Source organism: Hippocampus guttulatus, chromosome 20, assembly GCF_054856545.1.
Source record: "Hippocampus guttulatus isolate MCC_2025c chromosome 20, RoL_Hgut_1.0, whole genome shotgun sequence".
Taxonomy (NCBI): domain Eukaryota; kingdom Metazoa; phylum Chordata; class Actinopteri; order Syngnathiformes; family Syngnathidae; genus Hippocampus; species Hippocampus guttulatus.
The window spans coordinates 7,086,810-7,112,799 of record NC_141280.1 but is presented as its reverse complement, the minus strand read 5'-3'; the positions used below and the strand labels follow the sequence as shown (position 1 = coordinate 7,112,799).

The 25,990-nt window shown below is 46.0% G+C and overlaps 1 protein-coding gene across 5 annotated transcripts; it reads right to left on the bottom strand.

Moving 5' to 3' along the window:
* Positions 1-270: 270 nt before the first annotated feature.
* Positions 271-24,886, bottom strand: LOC147187805 (metabotropic glutamate receptor 1-like). 5 transcript variants are annotated; one of them, XM_086099581.1, is made up of 10 exons: positions 24,587-24,886; positions 24,271-24,452; positions 22,612-23,406; positions 20,237-20,486; positions 10,799-11,034; positions 9,818-10,064; positions 9,078-9,246; positions 7,205-7,331; positions 5,547-6,483; positions 271-3,292 (listed from the first exon to the last, which is right to left on the bottom strand). In XM_086099581.1, exons 3-10 carry the CDS (start codon positions 23,315-23,317, stop codon positions 2,674-2,676), a joined length of 3,291 nt encoding a protein of 1,096 aa, XP_085955707.1. In that variant the 5' UTR covers positions 23,318-23,406; positions 24,271-24,452; positions 24,587-24,886; the 3' UTR covers positions 271-2,673. The 5 variants fall into 5 exon arrangements, with proteins under 5 accessions (XP_085955707.1, XP_085955708.1, XP_085955706.1 ...); XM_086099582.1 differs by having other exon boundaries at positions 24,271-24,441; XM_086099580.1 differs by having other exon boundaries at positions 24,271-24,886.
* Positions 24,887-25,990: the final 1,104 nt, after the last annotated feature.

The window sequence follows — 25,990 nt, the reverse complement described above, 5'->3', positions numbered from 1 at the left end:
CGTCAAATCCGCTCTCTGCGGCCAAAAATGCGAGACGCAACCCTGAACGCAATCTAAGAACCCACCTCCCGCCTCCCTTCCCTGAACACCCGACGAATTTGGGCAATAAACTCAGGGAAAATGACCAGCTCGGGTCGTGCGTTGCTTACGCACTGGTTGGGGCATCCCTTGGGTGCCCAACTGCTCAATGTGCGACCCCAGTTCTTCAAACCGGTGATACTTAAAAAACGAGCAACAAAGAGAGCAACATTTGAAAACAACACTTGAGCATAATCAGCAAGCGAGCTCAATAAATCCAACAGAGAGTATCCGAAGTAGCAGTCCTGCGTAGATGCAGTAAATATTAAATAACATGTCCAAAGACTTTTCCATCGAAACCTTTTTTTTTTTTTTTATTGTACAGCCATATTCACCTGTCCAAAACATAAAGGCCTATCTCATCCTAAAAGTTGTTCAACATGGTGCTATACCCTGTTCATACTTTTTAAGACATAAAAACCATCACTATCATAGACTGGAAAACATTTGGAAATACAATACACCGGCACCATGTACTGTAGAGTCTTATACTTAATGCTCATTCTTATTGATAAAAGTAGAAGAAATTGAAGGTGGAATTAAATATGCCATTACATGAAGCAACTAGCCATTGCAGATACTTTACTGAAAGGATACAAGTTAGCTTAAAAGTTCAAAAGCAATCGTATAAATTCTGGTTTCTTTTTTTGGTTTTCCTTTTTTTTAAGACTGGACATTCTAAATATAGAAACATGTATCTGGTTTACAAACATACCACCTGTGTGAAAAAACAAGAGATGGCATAACAGTATTACAAATACGACGAGTACTGTGTGAGTTTTTCTTCTTTTCTTTTTGCCTTCTTACCACGACACAGCAGAAAATAAAAAAGTAGAGTCGTGTCGAAAGCAAATTTCATCCCGCAACTCACATTGGAACATCTTATGTCCACCTGCAGTGCACAGAAAGAGGCTAGTGGTTGTGTTGATGCCAATAACGCCTTGCGAGATGCAGAAAATCAACCAGCTTACTGTACTTCTTTAAGAAAAAAGAAAAAAAATCAGCTCTTTGTATATTAAATGAGGTCGGCTGTGATAGCTAAGGTGAATTAAAAAAGGCAAAAAAAGTGCACATTTCAATTGCATTGTGCTGTTTTTTTTTTTAACTTTTATGTCACGTGTATTACTTTTTTTTGTTTGTTTGGCAATGATTTGCTTTATTTTAAGTACGATTCAAAACTCTGAGGTCACCACTCGATTGGGATGGTTCAGCAAGGCCGTCGTCAAGATTACAGTACATATCCTATTTCAACAATTGGTGATTTCCACTCTGGCAGATGCTAAAATAAATTGCAAAATAGAATCAATAAATGCCACATTTCAAAAAAAGGCTTCTTTGGGACTCGGCTCCAGAAAACAGATGAATCGTGACCATGTATGCCATTTTCCTCAAATAGTGGTCTCATAGACACCATGCCTCAGTTAATTGGAGGGTGGATACAATAAATAAATACGGCATTGAAAAGATAACCGCCCCACGCAGGACTGAAAATAATATAACAGGCAGTGCTCTCGGATGTCAGAGTTTGCCATTGTCATTATTACATCAAAAACTGCCATCAGTCTAGACATGGCACCTATAAAGCCGACATTTGAGATGGCGTTGGAAGAGAAAATCGGCTTCAGCTACCATAGGAATATAGAAAATGGATAGGATGACCACCTCAAGTGTATTTCCTCAAAGGATGTTTTCCGTCCTAGTAGAAGCCATGCCTCAGTTAATCAGTGTCCACTTGAATAAATGAACAGCTCGCTGCAAACAGACGTCTCCTTATTCCCCTCGTGAATTGAAAAGAAAAAATGTAGAAAAGGTGGATATCACCAGGTTGTCTTCATAAAAAACATACAGCGCCTCTAAGGCAGCGGTGTCATCTGTAAAGCTGAAATTTAAGATTTGGATAAGAAATTGCTGCTGTGGGGAGGCGGCCCAATACTTTTACACAGTACCTGGTGGGAATTTGGCATGACAAGCTGACGAGTTTTGGCACTGTTGTTGTTGTTTACCGACAGCCCTTCGGACACGGGCTGTGTTTGCATTCGTTTATTCAGCCGTTACTCCCGTGACACTTCAGGATGGATGTCGGCCATTCTCAAAGTCAGCTGGCATGTGGGCGCCCTCTTGTGGCACATGAAAGAATAGCAGCCTTCAGTTCGGTTGTGTTTAACTTTTAAGCACAATGCATTTGGGTTTGATCGTTCGGAACGGTGTGTTTGAGGTACACTTTTTATTCTATTTTTTAAAAAGAATGATTTTTTTTGTTCCCTATAATTAAGCAAAATGCAAATGTTCAAATTGTGCTAACCGTGTTTGTGGCTTCACCCGCAACACATCGGCCTACTATGCAACTCTATTTTAACGTTGATCGCGATTGTGGAATTATTTGTATCTGTAAAAAAGTTTGAGACTTACTTATTTCGTGCAAAGTGAATGGGGAGCGATTCCAAACCCAACCATGTTCTTCGATGTGTGACGTTCACGTAAGCCTCATAACAAATAGAAGCAAGCAAAATGGCCGTATCAATAAACAAAGAAGTAGGAGTAATCAAAGCTTGTCAAATGTTGTGCACCATTTTCTCTTTTTTTTTTTTTTTGCTCTCACAGTGTCGAGGAGCTGTGTGCAAAGTCTCGGAGGGCTTGGGCGGTGTAGTGGGGACCCCCCAGAAAAAACTCCATGGAAGGGGACCCTGGGGCGGAATCCTCCGAACACACCGAGTCTCTGAAGGGGGACGGGGGGGACAGAGCCAGGGTGTCCTCCAGGGGGAGCTTGTGCCCCTCCGCCCCCTCGTCCTTGGCGTCATAAATGTAATCATGCAAAAGGTCCAGCTGCTCCTCCGAGGGCGCCCCCTCCTCGAGAGGTGCCGCTAAAGTGAGCTCCATGAACGGCTCACCGGCAGGGGGGGCTGGGGCGTGGGAGCGGTGCGTTTCCACTAAGGGGCCCGTGTACGGAACGGGACCGGGGTGGCGCTTGTCGTCGCCTGGCGGTGGCTCTTGCGGGGGCGGGCGGGGGTCTGTGCCAAGGTCGCGGGCGGCGGTGGCGGCGGGGGGCTGACAACTGTGGGGGTCGGGGGTGTTAGTTAGGGGCCTGATGACCGCCGTCTGATTCAGGGAGGCTTCCTGTTTCCTCACATGCACAGACAGTCTGTGCCACACATTGCCCCCGCTTGGAGGGTGTCTTGCACCTGATTCAGACCATGACACAGACTTGCCGTTAGAACTACAAACGAAGACAAAGACTCAAGTTACCATCTCGGAGGGAGGGGAAAAAGGCGGCCGCTCCGGAAAAGCAACAAGACAACATGGCTGACATTTAGTAGCTCCGATGATTCATAATGTGCTGCGCTCCGCATTATGATCTCCCCGTTGCCTCTGTTAACTTCTGCTTTCATGATCAGTTTAATTTTTTTTGTTCTTTCCATTTTTCATTGGCAATAGAAAATCAAAAAGTGAATAGGTGACTGATTTTTTTTTCTCGTGATTTGTGTTTTCATCTAAAATTACACAACTCACAAAAAGTGGAGGCCCATTGGGCTTTGTACCACAGCCTTCTGGAAACTTTTTAATGCACATTTCCAGCTACAAACAAATTTCACTGCAATTTAATCTGAGCCTAAAGCTGAAATGTCAAAAAAAACAAAAAATAATTGGTCATTAATTTTTTTATTTTTTGGGGGTTTTGTTTTCCAATTACCAGTTGAAAATGGACAGAACAATGTGACGCGGACTTAATGAGTCAGCAAAAATGAATGCACTCGGTCGACTAGCGCTGCCTGGGAGGGGGTTAGTGGACAAATGTCGGAGGGCTGGCGCGCGCATGGTGGTTAGTCAGAGGCGTTCATGCTGCGATAAGTCAAATATGAGATTCCTTTGTGGCCAATCGGAAGCAGCGGGGGGGGGGGGGGGGGGGGGTTGACTCCTTGTAGTGCTTGTGATGCAAAGTCATTAGGTCCCGCTTGACCAAGGGTCTTAAACTTATGGGCGGGGCCATTTGTTCACGGGGTACCTTTTTAGCCATCATTTGTGTTTTTTGCATGATTTTTTTTTTTAAATGACTTGGAATACTTGATGCGGCCAAGGCACAATCAGACCATCTCCAGCTGCCCTCACATAGCGTAAATTGAGTTTCAGATTCCTGTGCCTCAGTGCATTTTTAATAGCGTCACAGAATTAACATTAGGCTTTTTGTTTGGCTTTTCACAGTAGTTGCTACAGTCGTCCATATTTTTTTTTTTTGGTCAACGTGTTGTGAAAGAGAACACAAAAGCCCAACGAAAAAGCAAAATGTCTGCCGTTAATTTGGTTCTCACGAGCGAAAACGCTAACTCGCTCGCAGCCATTCGCCGAACCGGATTGCCACAAGCGAACAAGCCGGTAGCCATTAGCTATCAGTAAGTTGCAAGCGCAGCCCTCACAGAAGTGAGACAAATGGACGTTTGCCAACAGGCTGCTTATCTAAGGGGGTTAAAAGGAGGACGGCATATTGCAGCAGGGGTGAGAGACAACAATGGAACATTAACTCCGCCCAACTCCTTACTTCACAAAAGTATCCTTGTGTCACTGCTGTGAATCTCAAAAAGAGTGAGTCTTACGATTTCTAAATCTGAAGCTACGGCTAATTGACGTATGCAAGTTGTATTCCTCTGCGTCCTTTAAGCACGTCAGAAAGGGAGTTCGAATCCATCTTAGGGGGGTCGGCATCAATGCCTTATTGATTGGCTTGTTTTTCTGACGTTTGTATGGATGGTGATTAGCATAGAACAACATCGGGAAGTATAGCACACAATCTGAAATTATACGTGAACGCTCAAATGATGCATTTTGGGAGGCACAAATACAGCCTCCCCCCCCAAAAAAATTGTTGTCTGCTTTAACAGACGCTGCGCCTCGATTAATTTGCCACACCTTTACACCTAGTCTCACTTATGAATAATTGGTTCTCCGAATCGAAATCAAAACTATATCATCGTTCTTCCCTCATGAAACAAAACAAACAAAAAAAAAACAGCTTTTGGGTAATTTACTGGAAAATGTTCACCCCTGTTCACCTCTGGACACCTCATCTCAATTTTAAATCACCGTTAGCGCGCATGAATCATTTAAGCGTTCATCTTGACAGTGACACCTTGAGATACGAGTTCCATTTGTTCCCCGACCACACGCCCAACTCAAAACACATGCATGGCAAATCATCTCCCACCCTTGAAATTAACAGAATATGGCGTTAATCCAATTCCAGCCTCACCTTCACCCAAAAATAATAATATTTGTGTTTTTTTTAACACGAAAAACAGCACTCGATATTATACATCATAAAAAACAAAATTGGCTGACTAAGTCTCGTGGTCTTAACTGGATTCAACAGTGACGTATGCAATTGTGCAGGTAGATGATGAAACGTAACACTTGCGTCTCAAGGCGCCACTGTACTCGGAATAACGGTACGGTGAAAAACAACTCAAGAGCAGACTCACTTGGCGTTGCCGGAGATGGCCTTCTTCCTGCGGAACATGTTGAAGAAGCTGTTGGTCCCGCACGCCGCGGCCGCCTTGCCGTCCCCGACGTGCATTCGCACCACGTCGGACGTGGTGAAGGCGCTTCGGACGTTCCTCTCGGGTTTGGCGATGATAATGTACATCTTGGGCGTGAACATGCAGCCCAGCGCCACGGTGACGCTGAGGCTGACGGAGAAGGAGGTGGTGATGATTTTGTAATTGGAGCCGAAGTAAATGGGCACGAAAGCCAGCCAGATGATGCAGGTGGTGTACATGGTGAAGGCGATGTATTTGGCCTCGTTGAAATTGGCCGGGACGTTGCGCGTCTTGAAGGCGTAGTAGGTGCAGCTCATGATGAGCAGGCCGTTGTAGCCCAGCGGCGCCACCATGCCCAGGTTGCTGGTATTGCAGATGAGGTAGACCTCGCGGATGCTGGGGTACGACTTGACCGGTTCGGGCGGCTCCAGGATGATGAGCGTGACCTCCAGAGTGAGCTGCACGCTAATCAGCATGAAGGCGATGATGACCTGCGCCCAGGCGCTCATGAAGCGCGGCTTGCGGGTGCAGATCTTCTTCTTGCTGCCCGCCAGGATGCGAGCGATGCGGTTGGTCTTGGTCACCAGCGCCGAATAGCACATGGCCGACGACAGGCCCACCAGGAGGCGCTGCAGGTAGCAGGAGGGAACGGTGGGCCGGGCGATGAGGGTGAACGGGCAGATGTAGCCCAGGAAGATGCCCGCCAGGATGATGTAGCACAGCTCTCGGCTGGAGGATTTGACCACGGGGGTGTCGCGGTACTGGATGAAGATGAAGGTGACGAAGGAGGTGATGAGGATGCCCACGCAGGAGAACGCCACTGCCACCATGGATTCCACATCTGCCCAGTCCAGATACTTCAGAGGCAGCGGCTGGCAATCTGGAAAGCAAAACGGGGTGAGTGATGAGGTGCCGGAAAGGCTTAAAAATGGACCTCTCTCACACTCCGACTGAGAATCCTCTTTATTGGTCTTTGGTAGAATGAGGCACTCAAGTACCGCATCCAAAAGATGCAGCCAAATGTTCACACCTTCATAAATTAAAAAAAACAAAAACAAATAAAAAAACCCTCTCATTCCCAGTAAATTAAAAAAAATAAATATATCACTCACCCAAAAAATAAAATGGCAGTCACACCAAAAAAGCCTCACTAGCAAGGAAAAAATGAACTCACTCAAAAACTACAACACGACAAACCAAACAAACTCACATTAAAATGTCACACTTGAAAAACTGTCTCCTTCCACCAAAAAACATCTCAACCCCCCCCCCACCCCTCCTACAAACACCCTCATATGCACCCCAAAAAAAAAATCCCTCTCAGTCAGATCGCACAAGCACCAAAAAAATCTTCCACTCACACCAAAACTCTCACACTGACTTTAAAAAAAACTCACATTTACCCAAATAACGAACACACCAAAACTCTCACTCTCAAAAAAAAGACACCTTCCATATTCACTGAAAAATTTTCTTACACATGCAAAAAAAAGTGCGATCTCTCTGTAAAATTATTTCGCGAAATACCTCTCTCACAAAAATAATCTCACATTCCCCCATAAAAAACCTCTCACTCATCCCAAAAACTTGGCGTCTCCTACCTGCCAAGTCGTCGGCGGGCCACCATCCCAGTTCGCAAGCCTTGCATGTGAACTCATCCAGGACGATCTCATTTTCCTTACAAGTGGTGCAGATCCAACAGCAGCTGACTTCGCCCTTCCTGATCACCTGCGAACACACAAGCGGGCCGCTCCCGTCACGCCGTCCTAATTCATCAAGTTGACGATTGTTGATACGCCGTTTTATAGGACAAGGACGCCGGCTTTTTTTTTTTTTCTCGTGCATTCCGCGCCTGCGCCAGCTGTTCGCGGCGCTGTGATATGTAAAGCAGGGTGATAAGTGGGTCAGGATACAAAGTGAGAAGAGGATGCATCCTCCCTCAGGGCAACTTAGTGTAAAGCTTGACTCAAAACAATCAGCTCCAGATGAGGAAAATCAGGGCATGTCCCCAAACTTGGGTGAACGCAAGTGTTTATTTAAATAGGATTTTAAACAGCCGAATCTTTTGCTGCTACTGCTGAGGTGTCTGTTGGAGGTTCGGCGTTCATCAATTCAAGTAAATGGCGCACCCTGTGTAGACCTGGGAAAATGTCGAACTGTACAAATGTATTTTTAACTCATTTATTTCCATTGACGACTATCAATGACTAAGATCCATGTAGCCATTATAATATTATTCGAGAAACATTTTAGAACTAACAACTCTGTCTAGGTTTTCGGTGAACACTCGGGCCTACTACGCGACTGTATTTTCACATTGGTCATGATGGCGGTCCTTAAAAAGTTAGGTAGCAGATTTATTGAGGTGGTAATGGGTGTAAAACTTTTGAGAATCACAGGCATAGATCACTCCATAGCTGGAATCACCTGTTTGTTTGTTGTTTCCTGACATTTATTCGAGGTCTGTTGATTCAAGTGGAGGATGATGAGACGACTATTTGCAGAAATACGCTAGCACAGATTGGCGAGGCAGCAAATACCCGACAAATGTGCAAGCCTGTGCACGATGTGTCTTTGGACAAAGAGAAACAAGCAGCCACTTTAGCGGCCAAGGATGGTTTGGATGATTACCAAGGAGGACAAAAGCGATGACTCACTACCCCCCGCCCCCAAAGGAAAAAAAAAATCACGTTCAATCAGTGACAAAGGTGCGAATGGAAGCGTACGATTATGCAGGCTGGAAACTACGAAAGGGGAACCACTTCAACCATGTCTTTGAACTTCAGCGCATCTTGAGTGGATTCACCATTGCGCTTTGATTGATATCGGTTCGGGAACAATGGCGGGGCTAACCGGTGCACTCTCAACATTAGCTTATCACCAATGGATGGTCCCCTCAAGCTCAGTTCAAAATCCTTTGATGATGCCCACATCATTAATGTCATCGGCCGGCACCTATGGAGAATATAGCACCGGAGTCAAAGTGACCCATATTGAGTATATTGTGACAAATTATCCATTTGGACAACTCTGGATAAGGTTGCTCCTCTTGCAAGCTTGAAATTGGTGACAATGTCTCATTCACCTTGGGCGCGAGCATTTTCTATATTCAGAGGTAGCATCAGAGTGGTATGCCGTCTGCGTCTAAGGGGTTTCCGCATTTCCAAGATACTACCTCCCTGGTATCCCGCATCAAAGCAGGTAAAATCACGTGCTGATGATTTCTGTGTGTTGGCTGGAAATGTTTTTTGGTGCAGCCCATTTTCATTTTCCTCTCTTTGTGAAAATGGCTCACAAGTTACAACAGAATGAGTAATAAACTACTGGCACGTTGGTTCAATAACACTCTCATGTAGTTTAAGACAATTTACGAGCACTAATTGGCTATTGATCCTCCCCCCTCCACTCCCCCAAGACATTTTGGTTTATTCAAACTCGTGGCAAAGTTAACAGAAAACAAACGAGGCCCCATACCTTGATCTGTCCTTTCGAGCAGGGGTCGCTGCAGACTGAGCGCACCATGTCACTGCTGTTCATCCACAGTTTGTTGTCGTCGATGCTCAGGATCCCCTCGTGCCAGGAGCCCACGTTGATGTAGTCGTAGTGGCCGTCCTCCACGTTCTGCAGATTCATAATGTCGTACCTGAAACGTCGAGAGCGCGAGGTTTGGCCAGATCTCAGAGGCAGGGACAGTCCGACCCGTAACATTTCCCATCCGCTTTTCTTATCTGGCGCCACTTAGAAAGCGCGCGGCCGCACCGAGCGTCACGGCAAGAAGTCACGCGTGATAAGGGCCCATTTCGCCGGCAACGCCTAACTTCCAGCCGACAAAGGAATGACACGCCGGGGCTTTTCGACTGTCAAACGCTGTCCGTTCGAGTGGAGTCAGATGAAAGCGGCCCCCTTCTGTGAACGATGCGCTTAATCTGTTCCGGTCTAAACGAATTACATCCTTCGCAGCTCAATACTTTCTGTACGACTGTCATCAAAATTCAGGAACACCAAAGGGGACTGATTTTCTAAGATCCCAAATGAGGGGCGCTCGATTGCATTCAAGCCAACGGATTGCGGCGCAGATGATGAAGACCGCCTTCATTAACTCATTCAGTAACAGCCAATTCTAGACCAAGTCTGAAAAGACGTTTAAAAACGTCTTTGGGAGTGAATGAGTTAGAAGACGGACTGATCACATGGAGCAGTGTGTGGCTCTTTACCGTCCAGGGGTGTCTCCGTTTTGGTCGAAGTAGATGTCCTCGCCGGAGACCCCCCTGAAGGACGTCTTGAGCAGGTAGTCGAGAAGCTTGCTGCCGTCGATGGGTTCCATGGCCTCGCACAGCCCCGTCTGGCCCGGGCACAGCTCCCTGTGCATGTCGTGGAGGCCGTGGGCCATGGCGTAGATTGCGTTGATGACAAAGCCCATTTTGCTATCCTGAACGTAGTTTTCGTGCAGGCTCTCGTTTCCTGTTCGGGGGACAAAAAAGACAAGGCAAAGCATTGCATTTTTTTCAGTAACATCTCAAAATGTGTGATGGGGTGGGGGTGATCTAGAAGTGGAGGTTATCTCTGTTTTGAAACACAATAGAGTGTCACATGCCTCGGAGGTGGTACAGATTTGGGATTGATGAAAAATATGCCTCGAAAATATGCAACAAAAACATCAGCATGCATCTTGAGTCGAAAACAAAAAGGTGTGATGTCAGCGAATGGTGTGATCAAACGGTGTCTTTTGTGTCCACTTTCAGGTTTAACCGATGAAGCCTCGATTCCGGACAACCAAACCATCAGGCGACATTTTTAACCAAGGCGTCAGTCAAACTTGAACTGTCGAGTGCTCACAGCATGCACTGTGCCGTTCCGATGACCACGAGTGTGTAAAATATGTACTTACCACCCTGAAGGTCTAAAAAAATAAAATTAAACAAGAGAAAGTCTATGAAAGTGTTGCTCCACAATGTCAATTGTTGCAATTTGATTTATGACTCAAACAGTGTTGATAACAATCGCAAAATTTACCGTGGTCACCTTATGAGAGCAAAGAGAAGCAATAATGAGGGAGAAAAAACGCAATTGTCATTTCTTTTAAGCTAGCTCAAACTAACGACAAAATGTGAAATCCATCTTGATGACGTTTGTTTTTTTTACACTTGTTGGATTGATACATGATCAAAGAAAAATGTCCCGTGGCTTCCACTCACCGGAGCAGACTTTTTTGTAGTTCTTGTTCTCCTGAGGATGGCCGGGCAGACGGCACTGGAAGCGGTACTGCCAGAACTCGGCGAACCAGGGGTTCCTGGTGTTGGTATCCAATCGCAGCTTCAGGTAGTAGTCGTCGAAAGTCTTGACCACCGCGGACTGAAGCTTCATGGTGATGCCGCCCTTGGCTTCCTGCTCGTAGCCCTCAACCACCTCGTCGCGGTCAGCCCAGCCGTCGCTGTATCAAGACAGAGAAAGACATTTTGCTGAAGTATTTACGTTGCACTAAATATTCAGTAAAAACCCATTTAAAAAAAATGAAATGGTGTGAGCACAAATGCTGAACCCTGATGAAGCAGAGGAACTGTACCTCACTTCTGGCCCAATGTCAACTAGGATGGACACCGGCTGTGGCTCACATTGACCTTGTTGGATGGATGGACGGACATACAGAAGGATGGAGGATGGATGGATCTTAAAACAAAGACACTTTTGTTCAATAAAAAGCAACATTGTGGAATGCCGTGAAGTCCCTGTAAAGCTATGTATAAGCTTGTATATTTCACACACCCCAATGAAGAGTGCCTTCCAAATTCTAATGGTTTTAAAAAAATAATAATAATAAAGATTCAGAGGATTTAAAAATGAGGCTTCAAAATGGTGAAAAATCTGCTCTCAAGCAATGTGCTGAAACCACGCCCCACTCTACCGTCAACTGTCAATCAAATACCACTGCTGTGACCTGGAAAAATTCAGGCTACGTCGTCTAGCATCATTTTTATGCCTACACATAACTTAAAACTCATTCAGTACCAGCCAATTCTAGACCAAGTCTGAAAAGACGTTTAAAAACGTCTTTGGGAGTGAATGAGTGAAATACTTTAAGCCAGTGACAGATGAAATATATCCCAGTGGGTCATTGTTGGGCTTTCCTATGCCGTGACAATGAGGCACTCTAATATGGTCATGCCAACGTGAAGCCCCTTTCCGCACACTGGCTGTTTGGTTCTAAGCCCACCACCCTTGTTCTTCTGTCTTTCTCTGCGGGACATGCGTGCACTCACAGCCAACAACGAGGCACTCTCAAGCAGCCACGCCGGCGGGTTTCCTGAAATGCAAATGTATTTCAGGATGTAGCCATTGGTAGCTAGCCTTCTGTGATGTCATAACTGCGCGGGATAACGGCTGATGTGAACTAAGGTGCCCAGCTTCTTATATCAAAAGACTCTTACCCAAGGACTGTTTTCACCATGCATGGACAAAAAAAAAAAAAAAAACGGTTATGTTTTTGCGCATGCTTTCAGAAATTTGTATTGGGGGGGGGGGGCTGTGAATTCACTTTACAAGGTCTTCAATTTAGTTTTTGCCGCATTGGAATGAACGGGGCTTCCTCAAAACACTCAAGGTGAACAGTGGGAAGTCACAGTCAATTTAAAACAAGGCACAGATGTCTCAAGAATGACGCCGCTAACCGTGACTGTTGGCTTTCCAGTCCTCTGCAATCTCGTACCCTACCTAACAAGCTCATTTGGACATGCAGTCTGCCGGCGGGCATTAAGGAAAAAAAAAAAATACAAAAAACAGCCAACACGACACGGGCGAATAAAAGACAAACAAGCGCTCTGGGCTCTGCTCGCTCTCCCTGAGCCGTGGTGGGACGCAGCCTTAATACCTGCGCCACTGACATCTACACGCCAATTAGGTATGACTCACCGTGGAAGCAATTATCTCACAGTCACGCGCGCGCAGAATGCTCAGGGTGACGTATAAGGACATGTCTGCCTGTGTGTGTATGTGTGTGTGTGTGTGTGTGTGTGTGTATAGGTCAGATCTTTCCGGCCTTAATTAGCGTCCATCAAAGGAAGAGGAGACACAATCAAATGTGAGACAATATAAGCCGAATGATTGAGCGCGATTGGGCCTTTTAGAACTGGACTGAAGCACGTACCTGGTGGCAAAAGGTGCTTCTAGGTGCTCCTGGCTGATTGTCTTCCTGTCTTATTATCTCCTTAAAAGGCAGTGGTGGGTGGACAACGCCAACAAGACCTTCTGTAATTTATTCTCCAGAGTCGTTTCTTTTCATTTGTTCATTTCATCGCATTTCAATTGGCTGCACTTCTTCCAGTTCATGTGTGGAATTATTTTTTTTTTTTTTGTCCAATCAGATTTCAGCCTCATGTATTGTAATGTCAATCTCATTTACCACCGGTGCCTTGAGATACAAATTTAATCACACTCTCAGATTTTTTCCCATCGCCGCACAACACAACCCAATCGCAATTCCGATCACAAAAAAACGATCACGGGCGGTCTGCAGTGGAGCGTCACTTTCACCTTTTTTTTAACACTGCGCATGTTCCAGATCAAACTAGGAATTAGTATATATACTGTACGTCCGTGCATTATCTGCGCTTTCAATTTGGAATAATGTCTTGTTTTGTTTTACAAAAAAAGGGATGGTAATTAATTGACAGGTTAATCATGAGCAGTTCTAAAGTTGAAAAATGTGCAGTATGATCGGAATCGGTATTGGCAGCATAAAACCCTGATGGAACACCCCTTGTAATATTAGTCATTTTTCTTCACAGAGGATAAAGAATATATCCCTGTGAGTATTTTTAAAGTGTAAGTTTACATGTGTTGCTGCACCATTTATGTTTGAATATCCTAGCCCCCCCCCCCCCCAAAAAAAACTGCATAAGCAACAAGATGGTTCCTTTAGCCAACCACATTTCAAATTAGTCTTCACGGGGCCTTCGCTTGCCCTGCATGATGTCAGCAACGTAAAGATTTAATTACATTGTGGACAAAAAATAAATAAAAATGCGCACGATATATCCTAGGCCCATAATCAACATCGTTTGTGCAATCAAAGGAACTGCACTTGTGTCGTTGGTTAGCCCAATTTCCTATTGGCCCTATTCAGTGAAAAATGGAGACAGATTTCCTTTTTTTAGGCGCACAGGAGAAACAGCAGCGAGAAGAAGAGCAACTCGGCACTGCACAAATAATTCACGAGGCACTGGAGACATGAATGTGTTCTCGGGCAAAAATGACATCTTCTCACTTTGCTCTCTCAGGATGGTGCTGAACTCAACGTGGCGGGGGCAGAACCTCATCACTTCTTTTCGGACCACCGGGGTGAATCTATCTGTGAGACGGAATTTAATTTTGCCGCACTTTGAGAGCACTGCGGCGTCGTGCCGCATTATCAAAGGACCCATTACAGTACAATATGCGTCGGAAATACCTGAGGAGCACTTTTATAACTCGATTGAAGCACAGCTGATTGGTTTTGCGACTTGTATCAACTGAAAAAATGTACGCCGCAGTCCGAAAGAGCCAGTTTGGAATGTTTTTGGGGGGTTTTTTGCTCGCAATGAAGGTTCATTCGTAATATGTGATTTCGGTATCGCTCTCCATCACCTGAGTGACCTTTGGTACAGAATTGGAGTACTTTTGCCAAGTCAGAGTAGAGCGGATCCAGTGTGTTTACTGTCCTCATTTATCAATCCGATCGATGGGCTGGACTACCGTGATAAATAAGCGTCGTCTCCGCCCAGGCTTTGCGGGCACATATTGTGAACCGATTAAGCGCGCTCTGAGACATTTACAATGACACCGTAATGGCCTCTATCACTCTTTCCAAAGAGGCATCGGAGCAGGAAGGGCTCAGTAAAGCTGCGGCGATGCATTCCATGGGCGGCACAATTGATGGTAGCTGAGCTCCAACGCCCTTCGGATTTGGGGGTTACGCCAAACTGGACACACCACAACAATGTGAGTGTTGAAGGAAGGATTCTTGACATGGCCCCTCTAACACGATCTCAACAGTGATTTTTAAAGTATACGCAGGATCTTTTACAGATGCGTTTGAAAATCAAAATATATGAAGATACTGCTCTGTCCATTGGTTCAATAAAGAACATTTATGAAAAGTGGACCGACCACTGAACCTTGTGGGAAAATGCCACAAATTTTCTACGGTAATGCTAGACAATTTTGACTCACAAAAAAATTATAATAATAAATTTAAATCTGTGCACTCAGTAGCAAGTCTTGTGGAACAACTCTACTTCTCTAAATCTGTGGACCTAGTACGGAGCCTTGAGGAACGTCGCCAGTGTCCATTTACAATGAGTTCTCAGTCTTCACTCACCTGCGCCAACGCAGAATGTGTTATGGCCTCCGATCTCAAAAAGTACCTAAACAACAGTGATTTTTGCAGTACACACAGTACTCCCAGTACGTTGTTGAGGATATACAGTATGTATTCGAAAATTTTTATGTATGACGAAACTCTTCTCGACACTGGTTAAATAGACAACAGACAATTGCAAAAGAGAATATCCGTCTCATCTTTCTTCACTTTTGCTCCACTTAGTATCAGTGTGTGCATAAGCGTATGAAATAAATGCAGCAAAAAGTGTTTGTTCACAGTAGGATGAGATAAAAAAAATAAAAATAAAGCCCAAGGCTCGGACTAATCTTGGCAGTACGATCTGCATCCCGGTTATTTCTCCTCTTTCCCAAAGACTATGTGAATTATTCAAGTCGGTTTTATCTCCGAAAGTAAATTCGCGACCGAAGGCAAGAATATCCTTCAAAGTGACTCGTGGTTATTGAGATTATTAGCTGACAACTGTTGCCATTCAAAAAAGGCGCCTTTCTGATCATCCGTTCGTGACACAGCTTCCCCGAGCTCTCCCCCAATGATCTACTTTCAGTTTGGCTTGTGCATTTGTATATTTATGAAGCCATGAATTAATTGGCAGGGCAGAGATTTAATCACATGCAGCCCCCCGTCCCCTTGGAGGACCAACAGGAGGAGTTAGTTTAAAAAGAGGAAAAAGGGAAAGGATTTGGTCGAGGCGGGGCGGCTCCTACTTGCCGCACGTGAGAGTTAAGATAAAACTTTTTTTTTTTTAATGTCAACTAAGGATAGGATTTCCATGGGAGGAAAACTTTCTACGTTGCAAACGGAATTGCTGTATCCCTCCAGAAACGGCGGCTGGGGCGACAATTTATTAGAGGCGAGGCCTTTAATTTTATAAATGCTAATACAAGCTGCGGTAAGTCACTGCTATTGCATTTATCTGAAAGACTGCTTATTGACCTCAGGGGGTGCTGCTGTTTTGGCTAGCAAAAAGGGGTGGAAAATATTTATTCGAGTGAGGTATTTATTTTGGGATGCGCGCAGGTGTATGTGACAGCTAAAGAATAGCGCAGCGTGGAGCAACCGCGCTATTTTAAAATGAAAGGGTGCCGGTGATATTCCCACTATACCATCCGAAGCGTGTCATAAATATTCAGATCTTGTATTGGTAGAGGGGTTCATGTCAATACCGTACTTTGGAGCAGCTGCCATCGAGTCCTGATATCTAATTACAGTCTGTGTTGTTTTTGTTTCCTCCCCACACATCAGCCATATTCTTGCGACGCTGCTGACAGATTGAGTGACAGATCCGCCGCCAGACAAACCCACCAGCCCTCTGTCATGAGCCCAAACAACATCTCCGTGACGGTGGCGGCTCAAACGCAGCCCACAAAGCCGTTTTTACTCGGGTGTGCATGGAATAAAGGAGTTGGTGGGATGTGCTGTGAAAATAATGTTTATGGAACGGGAAAACAAAAATATATATATTTGGAAAGCACTCCGCTGTCTGTGAGTGGTGGGGGCGGGTGGGCGGTAGCGGTTGTCACACAAGGACGCATGATAGGGGGGGGGGGGGGTAGAAGGCAGTCCCCCAAGGGCGAACTTGACATCTTTCGCAAATGGAAACCTTCTTGCAATTCCTTTTGAATGTACTGCGCCAGTTTCCCGCATTTACACTGCAAATAAGTCAGCTGCGTTCCCTCCCACAACGGCGCAAACGCCCTCTCAAAAGAAAGAAGACTCCATCCACGCGCGGCGTTCGACAGCGCTTTATGCGAGTTTTGTGCTGGGCACAAAAACAGGCCCCTAAGACTCCAATTGATTTGAATTTGTTTTCTAAAAGGCTTTTTATTTCGCTCTTAGTGCACGACATAGAAAATCTCCACTCGCCAAACCACTCGGCACCATTCCACATCCTCCGCTTGCTTCTCCCTGAGATGGTGAGGAGATGAAAGCCTGGGAGATGGTGGGGAACGAAACAGCTAAATGTGTCATGCTAGCACTCTCGCGCTCACTCTCTCTTTCTCGCTCTCTCTCTCTCGCGCTCTCACTTTGGAATATTTCATGTGTTCAAGCTCAAAGCAAAAACCCGGGCTGGGCCCTGACAAGCACACAATCCGTGTTGGCAGTTTTCATAGCGGCAAGGTAATGACACGCCACTTCCAATCGGTGTGTCACGTCAGCGCTCCACAAAGAGGTACAACGAGAACATTCCTTTGTCAGGGGCGGGCAAAGAATGGTTGCGAAGTAGATCTCGCGTGTGTTGAAATTAGTGTTCCATGTGGAAAAGCAGCTTATGCAAATGATGTTTAGTAATAAGCGCCTCGGAGAGGGCATTAGAAGGGAGAGCGGCGGCGGGGTTTCGACACCAAGCCGCCGCTCAAGATGCGCGAGCCAGAGGGATGATTGCAAAAGATCGGCTGATGCCGATCGATTCGTTCGGATGTACGTCGACGACCGAGGCCGAGTGAGGAGAGAAGAAGCTCGGGTATGGCTTTGCCAACGTGCGAAGATAATTGAGTAGGTGGCAAATGAATATTTAAGAATAGTACGCGGGGAGGAAGGACTCATCGCACATTAGACAGCGGCGCACTACGTGGGATCGTTGGTGTTAACCGTGCGGTTAGGGAAAAAAAGGAACAGAAAAAAAAAGTTAAAAAGCTGCAAGAAAGCTGAAAAAGCAAAAAGAACATGGGAAAAAACATCAGCTGGATGTGAGTGGTTGTTCTAAAAAGTTCTTTTTATTTTTGCCTGCCTGGTGTTGTTGTCAGGTTATGTAACAAAGGTCAATGGCCACGCGTCCTCTGCCAATTAGAGTGTCGGGATATTGAAAGCATCTCATCACCCTGCCTACAGAAATTCACTGGCCCAAAAGCTTTGAATATGCCGTGGAAAATAGCTACTATTATAATTGTAATGAGCCAAACCGGGTATTCATTCAGCATAATTTCTCACATCTGCTGCAAGCTAGCACGTCCTTCAACATAAAACAGGTGTCAGGTTATTCTTTGTGTTCTTCAGTGAACCTCTGCTATATAGTCGAACCCATTTTCGTGATTAATTCCCTCCAAAAACTTTGATGAAAACCGTAGAGTCCAAAAAGCAAATAAATATTTCCTATTGGAAATAATGTAAATTCAATTAATCCGTTCCCGATATAACTTTACATCAAACAATAATATATATATTTTTAAATCACCAGTTTATCTATCAATATTTTTTTTTTATGTCAATGAAGCAAAAAAAACATTCAAACTCCACACAGTAAGATTTAAACCTATGAGGAACAACTGCTTCGCGCTAGTTCGCCATGCTGCTGACTAAACTGTCTATTTGTCCAAATCACAGAAACACAAGACGCTCGATCACAGAGCCAAACTGTTGAGTGACATCCCACGGAGGAAAAAGACAAGAGACACTCCGGAGCAGAGTGGATGCAAAGCATGGTGCTGAGAGCTGTCTGCGGGTCGCCCGGTGAATGCGTGTGGGTCGAGCACCTGGCACACCTGGCTCTCGTCTGAAGAGCAGCCTGGCGCCCGGCGGCGAAAACAAAAGCGCTCCAAAAACGTTTTTCACGCAGCTTATTCGGCAGCCTCCATCATTTTTTTTTTTTTTTTACTCGAATGCTCAGCCAAAATTTGAATGTCTCCCACCGACAATAGGAAAAAAAGAGGACAAGGCCACTTTTTTCCCTCATCTACTAGGGTCGTAACTGCTTTGTCACAACAAGCTCCTGAGATATGATCACAGCAGCCAACAGCCAACTCGGCGGGTATGGCTTCCATTTTGTTTACGAGCAGAAGGGAAACCGAAAAACCAGAAGAGAGCTCATTAGGGCAAAAACGTCAGCTCAGGCCCCCACCCTGTATGTGCTTTTAACTTTCTTCAACCTCTAAAAAAAAAAAAAGCAATACATTTTCCATCTTTTTTAAAATACCTGACGAGTAGCTGTTCTGGAGGGGGGGTGGGGGGGGGGCTCGTAGTGCCCCTGAAACACTTGCGCGTGCCTCTCTTTCTGAACAAAGATTACAGTACACTGGTGCCTGTCAGAGTCGGTGTTTCTCCAGGGCCACTTCTTCCTTCTTAATCCATACGGCTTCCGCCTTAACTGGAGCGATGGAATCAGTGACGTTCAAAACAAAACGTACTGCTCCACTCATTTGTTCATGACATGCACACACACACACAGCTTATCATGTGAAGTGGCTCAGTGCTCCTCTGTTATTCTCTCTTTTTCTCTGACCCAGAAGCAAGCGTGTCACCCATCCATGGAGACCATCCGCAAAAAGCTAAACTACAGACCTACTTCCCACCCAACCCACCCCGCCCCGCCCACCCCCTATGGCCCAGTAACTCCCAGCCCATCGCCGAGATGAATCCAGGAAAAGGAACTCATACCCCGAGAGTGTCGTCACTATGGATAATTTAAAAGCCGCATTGGAAAAGAATGAGTGCCTTCCCCAGGCAGGCAACTTAAACATGCGGGAATGAATTAAATATAAGTGGTACAACATATAAACGGAGAGACAGAATAGCAGCACTCATCATCCCCTTTTTTTTATCCGACTCCTTTGGGAGATGTTCTAGAAAAGATGTTCTTCTGAATGAAGGGAATATGAGGGATGTCACAACCTTTGCAATATTTGCCCCAAAAATACAGCATCTAAAAGCTTATATACAATAGTTCCCCAAAATATTCCGACTTAACTGTAGATGGGGGAGGTGTCTACTTGGGCAGGGGTGTATACATTTTACAAATGGATATTACCATATGTCAAGCCAAACTGCTGTTACTGTAAAATTGGTGGACCTAGTAGGAAGCCCTGCTGAATGCCACGAGTTTTCTTCTGATGTTTGTTTGTTTTTTTTGCCAGGCATTTCTTATAATGTAGATGATTATAAAAATTATAATTAATTAAAACAAAATTATGTGCACAAAGCCTTGTGGAATACTGCTGACATCTGTCTCCGGGGTTCTTCGGTTTACGATGGAGTTCTGTTCATTAACCCACTCGAATTAAGTCACAACTGCCGTAAAACTGTATCAAAAATCACTTCAAGGGAAAGAATACAGACCAATCAAATGAAAACAGTAAGTTTTCTTTACAAACTACCCACTCATTTTGACGTTGACATAAAATGGACCAAGCATCGAGCCTTGTGGAACACCACTTGTTTTTCCAATGCTATTTCCACACAGTTCCTTGTTTGTTGCCGCGGCGACGCACGCACCAGAAACACGGCGTCACCCGTTTGCCATCAACGGTGAATGCTATTCACGCACCTGCCAACCAGAAGGAACTCGTCGTACACGCCCAAGCGCCGCATGGCCATGAGGAGGCCGCGTACGGTCATGCCCTCGCAGAAGCACACCACCACGCGCGCTTTGGGCAAGCGCTCGCGCAGCTTCCTCAGGAGGCGGTCAAACTGCTTCTCGCCAGCGTTGCTGTAGATCTTGTCCGAGTGGGCGATGCACAAGCCCTCCTGGGAGGCCAGTTCCTTGAAGGCCTCCATGCCGCTCTCACCGTAGTTCCCTGTGGAACCCCCAGAGCACATTTCAAATTCTACGTCCAAGAAAATCAAATCTTGATCCATATATAAAGCGCATCGGATCATAAGGCGCACTGTCGGCTTTTGAGAAAATGCAATGCTTTCGTGTGCGCCTTATTGTGTGGGAAAATACGGTAATCATCCTGATAGTTGATGAAGGAAATTTCATGAAATGTCCATTCCTAATTAGAATGTATGAATACATGCCTGCCCCCATATAAAAAGGCCTCTGGCTCAGTCTTGTTAGCCCAGATTTGATCCTGTGATAATGAGTGTCGGGGATTTTAGCCCCTGCAATCAAAGGCAAGGCGGGCCTCGCCTGCTCTGCACTGGCACAGCATCCCAATCAAGAAACCCAGCAAAGCAGTCCCCCCCCCCCTCCTCGCTTAAATCTTCTACATCCACGTGGACCGCCGTGTCACGATCTGGATTGAGCACAAAGCCGCAGTGCTGGATTATACGCACACACGTATCCAATCAACCGTGCGTGTTGTCGCATGAAGAAATTAACAGGACAAATCATGCGGATGAAAGAAAAAAAAAAAAACAATGGTGGAGTGAGAAGATTTTGCTTTGAGAATGTTTTTAACGGACTCGTGTCACTCTCCCACGACTATGTACAAGTATTTACAAGCGTCAGATGGCGGCTGGCGGGCACATTAACGGACAGCCCGGTCGAGTACAATGGCAGCATCCGCACAGGTACTTGCCTTGCGTCTTTCACAACCAGGCCCCGACTGTTGCCGCGGCAACCAAACTGCATTTATAATTTCCTGGAGAAAACCTTCATTATTGTCGACAGTCATAAAACTCAACTGTGATTCCTCTTTTTTTTTTTTTTAAAAAAACGTTTTTTATGATTATTTGAGTCGTTTGTTTAATTGACAGGATAATCTTTAACGAGGCGCTGTGCCACTTAACTATATCAGAGCAACAGTCACTTTGTGTGTGTGTGTGTGTGTGTGTGTGTGTGTGTGTGTCAGGGGGGCGGGAGGGTGGGCATTGTGTCAGGTGGGCTGTCAATCAAAACACGTGTATGTGTGTGTTAGCGATTGAAGTGACTAGTCGACTAGTCGATGCGTCGACTTTACCACTGAGGCAATGACGGTTGTCGCTTCAGGTCAATTCATCGGCAGTGTTTTAACGTTCATGACATGAACGCGAAATCACGTCGGCGTAGCAAACTAGCAGCGCGGTCACAAAACCCTCCAAAATCTTTTTTTGCTCACACCTTCATCCCACACTCATCGAATCACGAATCACACTCGGCCACCTTCAACGCGTCGCACGCCGTCGGAACGTCACATGACGCAATTCGAGTATTGCGCAACACAATACTCCAAATAGCGAATAGCGGCCCTGCAGTTGTTGCATTACCTGAAGTGGTTTTGTGTTATTGAAGGCAAACAGTTGGGGCCACATCAAGTTGACAAAAAACACATGTGATGTCATCGGGTGATCGACTCAATTAACATCCACCGAGCGGACTGTTAACTACAAAAGAAAAGAAAAAATCGGAAGTCGTTCAAGCCCCGAGCGTGTGTATCTCTGACGGTGTGTGGACACAATTCACCCCCTCTGACAGCAATTACGTTGTGGGCTGTTAGGCTGAGCAAATGAGCAGTTTGCCAAAGGAGAGCGAGCCAGCTCAGCGTGCTATGACGTGCAAAGGATTACTACGCGGTAGGATTTAGGGCCACACGGGGAAAATAAAAAATAAAAAATAGGAGTAAAGGGTACAAAGTTGTCATTTTATGAGATGATAATTGCTATGATGACAACATTGGTGTGTAATCGTGCTCTGAGGAGGTTCTAAATTTGTTTGCGGGGTAAGAACAAATGAAGGAACCTAAAAGTTCGTGTTTAGGCTGAGTTACGTCTGTGAATGTGGCCCAACGGCACTTCCTGGCTATCAAGAACACCAAGGAAACTTATTTTTGAAGACGTGAACCACTTCAAGACCTGAACGAAAGGGCTGTGGAGGATCAAGAATCCTTCCAGAGACAGAGTCTCCATGCGGATTACTTCCAAGTGTGAAAAGTTGAAGTTTGGATTTGAAAAGTATCATTTGCAACGCCGGTCCCAGAGAAGCCGGATGGACGATCTTACCTTCCGTGTGCACGGCAGACACGTAGGTCCAGTTGTAGCGCTGCACGATATCCAGCATGGCCTGGGCCTGGAGGGTGTCGGACGGCACCACCCGCAGGAAGTACTTGAACAGCGTCTTGTCGCTGAGGTCGATGCTGGTCGCCGAGTAGGCGATCTGCGGGATGTTGAAGAGCTGCAGCAGGTTCTGCACCTGGATGGCCACCGAGCTGGAGCCCGGCCCGATCACGCCGGCGATGGGCTTCTTGGTGGGCGGCGGCTGGCTGGAGTGGGACTGGCTGTCCACGCACCACTTGGAGCCATCCTTGTCGTCCCGGATGGAGATGAGCGAGTCGCGGATGAACTCGATGCTTTGCTCCAGAGCCACGGAAGAGTGCCAGCACGAGTCGCGGATCTCGCAGCCCAAGCTGATGTTGGGAAGCAGCTGTTGGTCGGCGTTGATGCGGTCCAGGGTGTGGAACATGGCCTCCACCCGCTGGATGCCGTACTGCTCGCGGACGTCGCCGCACTTGCGCTCGGCCACCTTCTCCGCCGACGGCTGGTGGTGGACGGAGAACAGGGCGCCGATGATGACGTCGCCGTCCATGCGGGCCACCGAGCGGGAGACGGCGCGAGGCACGGCGGCCCGCTCGTGGATGCCGGCGGCGTGGCAGGGGGCGGGGAGGCGGGAGAGCAAGGCGGGGAGCAGGAGCAGTGCGAGGGGAGCCATCTTTAGCGGGCGCGCATAGCAGCTGAGGTCACGTCGGCGTTTATCCCAGCCACCTGCGGACGCCACGCCTGCACCACGTGTACGCGCATCTGGACGGGGGGGGGGGGGGGGGGGGGGGCAAGAGGAGCAAAAAAAAAAACTTTTAGACAAGATCGTCACAAAATGAGTCAACATATCGAAAAAAAATGAAGTCATTATTGTTATGTTCATTTTATTTTAGTCATTGGTTTTTGTCTTATTGAGGTGGAGTGGTGGGCTGGTGCCTTCGCACCCCCCTGAGACCTGAAAAAAAAAACAAGGAACTTTATTTCTAACTCATGACAGAGTGAAAGTACGTCTCGGAAAAGTTCAATGTTTCAAAGTACCCTTCCATGGTATAGTTCAACGTTATTAGGACTTATTTCTCAGTATTTATGCACATTTTGTAACAATACTTGTCACGTCTTTTTAAACGCGTGAGCATGACTTTCTCAGCACATTACGGTTTAATTTGCCGAACATTATAACTTGTGCATTTTAACGGAAACGTTTTTTTTTATCATAAGAAAACGACTATATTGACCCAACACGAAGTTTTTCTTGTCGAACATTTTTCTTCCATTTCCAGTAACTCTGTGATTTCACCGTCATCGTAACTCACCAAAATATAACAATTTTATATTTCTAATGTAAATACAATTATTTGGGGTGGAGGGGTGGGGGTCGACCTCAGCTCTATACTGTAACATGCAGGATGTCAAATTGGCTAACCGTGACCATAGAAACTGAACATAGTCAAGCATTTTAACTAATTTAACAGACCAAAATGAAGCTTTTTTTTTCTTCTTTTTTTTTGCATTATCCTCTGTCAATATCTAAAATATGCAGCAAGACTATAAATCTCCCAAAGTTGCACAGGTTCAATAATTCACACATGTAAAGAAATAAAGGCGCCTAAAGGTCCGGATCCGAACCTGATTTCTATCAGTCCCGTGGTGGTTTGGAGTAAATCGGGCGCTGTGGATTCGGAAAGGAAGGCGTGGACTCTTCCCCAAACCGGATTCCAGCACAATGGACAGACAGCACCAGCACGAAGAGTGTCCGTGGAATTGTCATGCCGCATCTCGTCGGTAGCCTTGTCATGACTGAGGCGGCCCTCGAACACGAGAAAAAAAAAGGGGCTCCGCTGGCGCCTGTCCAGGTGCGTGCACGTGTAGCCGCGTGCGCGTGTAGCCAATGTGGAAATGGGACGAAAGGGCGTTTGAGGCGTGGAAAAAAAAAAAAACTTACCTGAATCCTCGAGACATGCCGCGTGCCTCCTTCGCTCGTCTTCTTGAGCGCGTGTTGCTCTCGCGCTCGTCTTCTCTCGCTCTCAGACCATAGCGCTCTCTCTCTCTCGCTCACTCTCTCCTATAACCATCTGCAGATCTCTCTCTCTATCTCACTCATACACGCGCGTACACACATACATTATAGCGCTCCCTCTCTTAGACCATAGCTCTCTCTCTCTCTCTCTCTCTCTTCGCCATATCGCTTTCTATTAGGCCATCTTTTTCTCCCTCTCCTAGCTACAGTTCTCTCCTCTCTGGTCTCTACCCCCCCCCCCCCCCCCCCCGCCTCAACTACAGCACACAGCTCAACTCTGTCTCTGTTACCAGAGCCCTTTCTCTCATTCCCTCTTTGTCATTCACACCAAAGTTTTACTCCTGCACGGCGCCTTCCCCCCGCCCCTCTCTTGCACCATGCCCCACCCCCTCCCACCAAGCATTCTTTCTGACACTATGACTCTTTCAGTTTCTCACTATCTGACTCCCTATTTCCCCATATCTCTCTCTCTCTCTCTCTCTCATGGGTGGTAGCTCTCTCCTCAGTCTTTCTCCCTCTCCCTATACGCTTCCTGTCTTCCCCCCCCCACCCCCACTAACTCTCTATATCCCTCAAAAATCTCTCTGACTGCCTGCTTCCATCTCGGTGTCTTCTCACACATCCCTTTCTCTACAGAGGTCTCTCGCCCTGAGCATTAGCCTAACACGCAGGTAAAAAAAACGACAAAATCCAATCAAATGACAGTTTCGTCATTGTTATTACCCAAACAAATACACTTTCAGAAATATTAATGACGTCGGCAGAAAACAGCGTGAGCGTAAATTTAAATTGAAGGGTTTGAATGGGGACTGATCTGAAGTGGAAGGACGTCAACTGGGTTTCAGCACCATGGACAGCAGATGACAGTCTCATTGTGCCACCCAGCGTTCATCCATAGGAATGACAGCTTTCTCAAATCCATCCAAATGGCGTCTTTTTGAGTTTTGGGATCCAAGCCAGCGCAACACTGACCTCGTGTGTGTACTACAGGGCATTGCAGTCCATAAAACCGGCGCATCGCATCAATTTGAAGACAATGGGAATCTATTCAAGTAAACAAGACGGTCTACGACCACCTCACTGGTATTAGTTTAAAAATGAAATCAAACAAAAACGAAAAAAGATTTTTTGTTGTAATTGTCTCATCGTTTTGGCACTTTTTGGTGTGGTATACTATTCCTAAAAAAAGTATACTTTTTTTTGTGAGTGAAATACTGTAAATCAGATTTTCGTAGTTTGGGTCAAGGAAATCAAATGAATTTGGTGTACAGTAACGTCATATCTATTACTGTACTACTCATCTAATCTGCATGCATTTTTCAAGCCACA

What these genes read in the sequence shown, in the direction of transcription:
- LOC147187805 (XM_086099580.1), bottom strand. Translation starts at nt 23,317, where the DNA reads ATGGCTCCCCTCGCACTGCTCCTGCTCCCCGCCTTGCTCTCCCGCCTC. An exon ending in GTCTGCCGTGCACACGGAAG is followed by an intron (nt 20,487 to 22,611) that starts GTAAGATCGTCC and finishes GGGGTTCCACAG; the next exon opens with GGAACTACGGTGAGAGCGGC. An exon ending in AACGGAGACACCCCTGGACG is followed by an intron (nt 9,247 to 9,817) that starts GTAAAGAGCCAC and finishes TCGACGTTTCAG; the next exon opens with GTACGACATTATGAATCTGC.